General features: G+C 34.3%; 1 protein-coding gene across 1 annotated transcript; it reads left to right on the top strand.

The window, feature by feature from the left end:
- Positions 1-1,121: 1,121 nt before the first annotated feature.
- LOC110884333 (dnaJ homolog subfamily C member 7) lies at positions 1,122-3,336 on the top strand. Its single transcript, XM_022132035.2, has 3 exons — positions 1,122-1,340; positions 1,452-1,882; positions 2,041-3,336. Exons 1-3 carry the CDS (start codon positions 1,278-1,280, stop codon positions 3,167-3,169), a joined length of 1,623 nt encoding a protein of 540 aa, XP_021987727.1. The 5' UTR covers positions 1,122-1,277; the 3' UTR covers positions 3,170-3,336.
- The last annotated feature ends 5,082 nt before the right edge of the window (positions 3,337-8,418 follow it).

Consider the following 8,418-nt stretch of genomic DNA (forward strand, 5'->3'; position numbering starts at 1 on the left):
TTATTCCCCGACTTAGATAAGTTGTTGAAGTCTGCAAATACAAAAAATATATATATATATATATATATTTAATTACACACAAATTATTTGGACCTCTTGTATAAAGGGCCAACGAGCTGTAACCGTGAAATCTAACTGAAATCAAACAGTTTGATTTGGTTCAGTTTAGAAGTTTTACCGTTTGATTTACAAGAATAAAAAACCATTAGTAACTGTTCGGTTCACGATTTGATCTAAAAACCGCGATGTAAAACTAACATTAAAAATATACTATAAAACAAGGGTAAATCTATTTACACACCCCACAAGCCTATTTGGACACCTCCTGCCGTGTATAGGTTGTGTATAAGCCTATATGCGGCGTGTAGGGGTGCCTTAAAAGCAGTGATTGCTTGGTTTCAGTTCTGGTCTAGCCTGGAAGTTGTCCTAGCCGCGTACAAGCGTATAGGCCTATACGGGGCGTATAGGACCCATCGTAAATGTCTTGTATAAGACCCCTGCTCCGTATATGCCTATATGGGACGTATATAGGTTTTTTTTACAAACATTTTTATACAATATTAATCGTTTTTGTAAAGTTTTACAAAATAATTTGGTATTTTTTATAAATAAATAAAAAACATTGTATTGGATCATATAGTGTTATAAAGTCCCGTATAGGCCTCGTATATACATATAGGTGTAGTTGTATCGTATCGTATACTGTAATATAAGTCTTGTATAGGCTTATAGGTGTATATTTTTGTATCGTATAGCATAGCATAGTATCGTATCGTATAGGTGTAGTATAGGTTCCGTATTGGCCTCATATAAGCCTATAAATGTAGTATCGTATCGTATAGTGTAGCGTAGGTCCTGTATAGATCTATAGGTGTAGTATCAAGACTTATACTAGTGTAGATACTACATCTGTAGGTGTATAGGCATTATGCCTAATGAAGATGGATATGATCGGGTGGTTCCACTGATAACACGATGATACTCTAGTGATCCGTCAATAATTCAAATTTGTCGTTAAAAAAAGTCGAAGCATTAAAAAAATATAATTAAATAAATGCCAGCAACGAAGTAGAAGGATGAAAGCTTTGTCTGAGGTCAAAGCTGGCACTTGTTCCACATTTAAACCACCTCTCTCTCCCCCTCCAACACACACAGCTCTCCACACTCTCTCTCTCCCTCTCTCACACACACATGTTCTTCTCCTCTGCAAAATGAGGAATTTAAGCACGCCTGATTCTTAGTTTCATCATTTCTATCAACAACAACAACAATACACAATGGTTTCATCTCCTTCTCATGGAGCCATTGAAAAGAAGCACTGGTGGCTCACAAACAAAAAGGTATTCAAATTCTATAACTCTGCATTTCAATATTTCATAATAATAATAACTATTGATCCATAGGTTTCAATTGTTGATAACTTAATATGTGTTCTTTTTCCACATCTTCAGATTGTTGACATGTACGTAAAGGACGCGAGATCCTTAATCGCATCACAACAACAGACCAACATTTCATCCGCCATTAACCTCCTTGATGCTGCACTAGCTCTTTCACCGAGATATGAAACAGCTATGGAGTTAAAAGCTTCGTCTCTTCTTCACCTAAGAAGGTATAAAGAAGTTGCAGATATGCTTCAGGATTACATCCCCAGCGTCAAGATATCATCCGACTACTCATCATCCTCATCGTCTTCGTCTTCCTCAAGTTCTTCGTTGTCTGATAACTCACAACCGCTCGCTAGAGAGCGAGTGAAACTTTTGTCAACCGGTGACTCACCGGATCGATCGGAGCGATCGATCAGGTGTTTCTCTGTTTCCGATTTGAAAAAGAGAGTCATGGCCGGTCTAAACAAAAATCGTGACAGAGAAGGTCAATGGAGGTATATTTATATATATATATATACTGATCTGTTATAACCGTTTTTTTTTTTCTGATAAATAGTTTGTTACAAGTTACAATCAACAATTCAGCTACAACCGTTTTATCGTTACCGGAATAATAATAATAATAATCAGATATTTTGTGTATGTGTTTCAGGTACTTGATTCTAGGTCAAGCATGTTGCCACCTAGGGTTAATGGAGGACGCGATGGCTCTTTTACAAACCGGAAAACGCCTCGCTTCCGCGGCATTCCGCCGCGAAAGCATTTGCTGGTCGGACGACAGTTTCACTTTCTCTGGCATCAACAACCAACAAACATGTTCATCAGACTCTGAAAGCATTTGTAACCTCCTCAGCCACATAAAACTCCTCCTTCGTCGCAAAACGGCCGCAATTGCCGCCATGGAAGCCGGTTTATACACCGAATCCATTAGACATTTCTCCAAAATCGTTGACGGTCGCCGCGGTGCGCCTCAAAGCTTCCTAGCTGAATGCTACATGCACCGCGCCACAGCGTACCAATCCTCGGGTAGAATAGCCGAAGCTATAGCGGATTGTAATCGAACATTAGCGTTAGATCCGTCGTGTATTGAAGCTTTAACCACCCGAGCTTCGCTTTTTAAATCGATTCAGTGTTTTACTGATTCGCTTCATGATCTCGAACACCTTAAACTGTTGTACAACTCAATTCTCCGTGACAGAAAACTCCCCGGTCCAGTATGGAAACGGCAGAGCTTCGGTTACCACGAGATTCCAGGAAACCTGTGTTCAATTGCTACGAAGATTCAAGAACTTAAACAACGCGTAGCTTCTGGAGAATTCGGAAACGTGGATTACTACGCATTAATGGGACTAAGACGCGGGTGTTCACGGTCCGAATTGGAAAGATCATATTTGTTGCTTACCTTGCGGCACAAGCCGGATAAATCGACTAATTTCATCGACCGGTGTGAGTTTTCGGATGAACAAGATATAGACTCGGTTAAAGAGCGAGCCCGAATGCAATCCCTATTGTTGTATAGATTAATTCAAAAAGGGTACACAATGCTCACGCGGAATTTGATGGAGGAGGAAGCTTCGGATAAAAATAGGAAGAAAGCTTCTGCTGCGGCGTTACAACAAGCGATTAAACATGACGAACAAAAGCAATCGTCAAAATGTGTTGAAAAGAAAAATGCATTTCAAGGGGTGTTTTGTAGAGATCTTGCAGTTGTTGGTAATTTATTGTCACAAACCGGGTTTAATCGTCCAATTCAGGTGAAATATGAAGGGTTAAGTTGTTAGATGATTAATAAATAATATTGGTTGTTACAAAATTGGTGCTTGGAAGATTAAGATTATGATGAAGAATTAATCCGAGTAAGGATTAATGAATGTACAAATTCAATTTTGTCAGTGGTTGTTTCTCTTTTTTTATGTTTTTCCACATTTTCACTCTATTTTCTTGTTTATTTGGTGTCGTACGTGTACAAAATTATATATTTCAGTAGCAGAAAAAATTACTATACAGATGATCCACAGTGACACATCAATCAAATGTCTTGGGAACTTTCCCCATGCAAAACTTTGATTTGATTTTACCCCCATCGATATTGAATATGATAATGTGATGACCCGGATTGATCTTTACCCGACCCAGTATCCAGAATCATCATCATCATCATACTCAGTAAATCCCACTAATAGTAAAGTTAAGGTAACGTCTGAGGAAAGTAAGATGTAGACAACCTTATCTCTACCCGTTAGGAATAGAGAGACTGCTTCCAGTGAGATCCCCAGCTCGATTGTATGTTTGCATCAAGCCTTGGACATAAGGTACATAACACTCAGCAATTGAGACAACTGTCGATTAGTGTATGTACCCCCTTGTCTTTCGGCTATCAACGGCACCACATGATGCATGATTAACCATCCCTCTCTTTTAACGTTATTTTCATGAAATTAGTAAAATAACGTTAAAATTAATGCACTTTCATTTTTGCCCCCGAACACCTACATATATATACATTATAAGTGTATACCGCAAACGGCGCGTAAGTGTAAGAGAATATGTGTTTGTGGGTAGGTGTAAGAGATTTATTGCTAGGGTTTTTGGTGAGGACTGAACCACCTAAAAATGAATATAGCAAAGAGAGATAATGAACGATTAAGTTTGGTGTTAAGTCTATATTTTAGGAATGAAGATATGTTTTCTTATTTCGTGGTCTCATAGGAAGGTTAAATAGGCTGTGTTGATGGGTCGAACCTGACATCGACTTGATTACCGTGTTAGACATATGAAAATGAACACGACTCAGGTTTTCAGGATCGACACCAACTTGATTATCGATTTTGTTAATAATCTAATATATACACCATTGCGTGTAGCTATACAAGCCATATTGATTTCCCTTTTATCTTTTAAAATTTGACGTAAAATTTCCAATCAATTCATACCTCGTATTTATAAAATTTCCAATCACTTCATACCTTATGAAACGTGTTACATTTTTTTTCTCTTATGTTATCCTTAACTTGTGATTTATTACTTAAAGTAATTACTTATACGTAATTTTAGTCGTATCTTATCTCAAATTTTTGTTATATATATTTTTTAAATTTTCATATATTTCCTTAAAAACTCGTGCAATACACGGGTTTCCAACCAAGTTTTTTTTGAATGGGGACATTCTATAAAAAACGCTAGCAAGCTGCTAAGAGCCAAGCAAACAATAGAAGAAACATAAAAACAAGGATCAAAAAGAAAAAGAACACCGGTTCTCCTACTCTATCGTATTGTGCTTTGACCTGTTTTTGAAAGAAAACCGATAGATTTACTATCTTCCAGAAGCCTTGGATTGGGAACTACTTTGCCCGTGAATACAGCCTTGTTTCTACCTTTCAAATACACCAACATGTTGTTGGCAAGATGACCTGAAAGATATTAAATCTTTCCTAGTTTAGTTAATGAAGAAAAACATTTTTTTTAAATAACGCATTAATCTGCTAGGTCAATCCAAACATAACATATTTAATCGTACACATCTGCGAGTTTAACCTATATCTATTTATATTGAATCTAAACAAATGAGTTTCATGTTAAAGTCGTACAACTTTAAAAGTAAAGAGAAGTAGGTCAAATAAAATGGTCAAAATTGTTGCTACATTTAATATAGAAAAGATATATTGGTGGAGAAAAAAGAAATAGCATAAATGAGGAGGTGAAATGAATTGAATGCGATCACCCCGGAAAGTGTGTGAATGGAAGTGGATAGGCAGAGGGCAGAAGAAGCAGAGCTTTTGGTTTGAGGTGTGTGTCTTGATGTGGGTACGAATGAATGATTTGCTCTTTTCAGCCTTATCCACTTTTTGTTTTTGTTTCTACCACTTCATGCCTTTGATTCAGTACTTTTTATAATAGATCAAACATTAATCTACACGAATCTTTCTATGTTATATTTAGAAAACTTATACATTTCTATTTGAACTTACAAGCTTATATATCGTTTTTGTCAAAAGTATGTTTATTAAGCTTGTTACTTGTCTCGTATATGAGACGTTTTTTCATCGCTTTCAAACATTCATTAATCTCGGCACATGTGTGCTTTAAGAAAATAGTTCATGTGCTTCACTCTTGAGTTTAGTTTTGACATTTAGCGTTACGTGTCTTGTATATGAGGGATCTTTCTTCTATCGGTTTAAGACATTCATTAATCTCATCACATGTCTACGTTATGCAAATAGTGCATGTGCTTCTCTCATAGGATTAGTTCTGTAGTTTTTAGGCTGATACGATAGATTTTATGGATGATAAATACACCGTTAATGTAAGAAACATATGATAGGTTAATGAGTGTCTAGAATATACACCGTTAATGTAAGAAACATACGATAGATTAATGAGTGTCTAGAATGATGAAAACACCCCTCATGTTTAATACGTGATAAGCTTAATGACTCACAAGTTATATTAGATGATAGAGGTAGACAAATATACAAAAGAATAGGAGGCGGAAACCATTAAAAAGTTGTGGAAGGGGGTTTTTGCATTTTGTTTAAATTAAATGATGATTTTAATTTTGATGTTTTATGGGATTTGTTTTTTTTTCTTTTAATTGTGGTATAAGGGTTCCAACTATCCAAGTAGCTATGGATCATATGCATAATTAATCAACAACAACCGAACAATTTGATTGAGTTTAGTTAGAACAAAACATAGCAAGATCACATGGTTTAATTACTCCATAGAATATCCTTAATCATGATTAATAATCATGTTACCATGTGGGAAGAAACTTTCAACTACTTTTTCCATTATTAATTATAATTATATATACCAATATATCCGTACAATTGTTTTTATATTCTTTTTATGCTAATGAAACAAGTTCAAAAATTTTGATGCTTTCACCATAGTACGTATTAGTACCATTGGAAAAATACCACTATTAAAATGACTATATATTATTAAAATGAATATTATTTCAAGTAACAAGCAGTTTATTAATACTATCAAATTAACTTCAAGTCTTCATTCACACACGTATATTTGTTTAAAAAACTAAAAAAAAACGTTGATAACCGTGAACATCGTATACCGATACGTGTCTTAGTTATGGTTACATATTATTTATTTATAGTTTTAAAAATCAAAAGTAAAAATGTAAGAAAATTTTGTTTCTCTATCCCTTTCTTTGATTATCTCTCAAGCCCCCCAAACTATTTATGTTTCAATTTTAGTTCAATCATATTTTCTTCGGTTGAAACTTGAAAGCAATTCAAACTTCGTATAATTTAAGAAAAATACAAAGAATAAGATGTCACTGGGCTATGATACCATGGACAAATTATAACAAATGTATAATAACTCGAGTGGATTGTACTGTTTTTGTAAACTTATAAAAATAATTCATACATTGATAGCTCTCAATCTATATATCTATAATCTTAGTTTTTTTTTTCTTTTAAAAAAAAAAGTAATTTCTAGTTGATATATATGAGTGCAAGGACAATAATAGATATAATATCTAACAAAATATGTATTTTTTAAAATTGATAGTGTGGATTGTTTGGTTAAATCAATGAGTACAAATATTCCTTTGGTTATGTCGTGTTGTGTTTTTGGGATGCTAAAGAGGGAGAAAAACAAAAAAAAAATACTTAAAAGTTTTAACTTCAGTCATTGGGTTCACTGTATACAACATAATTACAAAACCCGAAGTGACATCGGCTAATTTGTAACTTACTTTTATTTCTAGTAAAATGGGCTCTTTTTTAATCACCCACCACCCTAATCCCCTTCTTTATTCCAACCCCCCCCCCCCCCCCCCACACACACACACACACATCTTTTAATATTTGATAAATACTTTGTCAATTAGAAAGTATTTAGATATGAAATTCGGATGAAGGTTTTTGGTTTTAGAAACTAATCTTTTTTCTTTTTTCCTAAAGGTGCGAATTGGTTATCGGAAAATACGAGACCCCACTAATACTTTGCTAGACAATGAAGTCGAGTAAAACTCAGGTTACGTTAGGTGGATGACATAGGTTACTGCAAAAAACCAATAGAAAGTTGAATTTAAAAATAAGACCTTGTTTGAGCGACTAAACGCTTAATGCTGGATCATCTCAAAAAAATATTTTTCTTTAAATTGGTTTCTTCGACCAACTAAGTATGTTATAATCCACCTTTAGAGATTTGATGGAGCTTCACAATTTGTTGGGTCTAGTGGAGCCGGTTAAAGAGGCGTTGCATGCTATTATTATATTGTGACTTGTTGGAGCTTGTGGAAAGCGAGGAATGCTAAACAGTTTTCTAACAAGAAAGTGAAGGTTGAAGACATAATTGCAGAGATTAAATATATCGGGCTTTTTATGGTTTAAAGTAGATCTAGACAAAAGTCTATTTCTCGGACAAATTGGTGTAAATTCCTTTTGATGTTGTTTTCTTTGGTTGTTTGTGGTTGTCGCCTCGCTTTTGCTCAGGGTGGTGTTGTGAATGAAAGTTGCCTTTATAAGAAAAAAAATTGTTAATGATCAAGATTTTGTTGTCTAAATTATATTATAATATACTACAACAAGAACTTTGATCTACAATACCATTTTTTGTGTTTTTTTGTCTTTTTTTTTAATCTTTACTCCACTTAATTTTTTAAAGTCTTTGCAATCAAGTTTTACGTGCTTATTTTTATGTATCTTTCGGTATAAATTCAAGTTGATTTACGTTTCGATGGATTTTATTTTTCGAAATGAATTGGGTTAAATATAATACGTTTTCGTGCTTATTTTTATGTACATTTTTAGTTGGTATACGTTTTGACATAAAAAAAACTCTTTCATTAGACGGTATAAAGTTATTTTATGTTTCGATGCCGCCGCAACATGTTATACCATTCTTTAATTAAAAAACATTATTTTCTTAAGTTATTATTTGTACGTTGGTATAAAATCAAGTTGGTTTACGTATTGACATAAATTTCTTTCACAAAAAGTCGGTCAAATGTAATACGTTTTCGTACTTATTTTTATGTATGTTTTCAATCGGTTTACGT

This window comes from Helianthus annuus, chromosome 10 (genome assembly GCF_002127325.2).
Source record: "Helianthus annuus cultivar XRQ/B chromosome 10, HanXRQr2.0-SUNRISE, whole genome shotgun sequence".
Classification (NCBI taxonomy): Eukaryota; Viridiplantae; Streptophyta; class Magnoliopsida; order Asterales; family Asteraceae; genus Helianthus; species Helianthus annuus.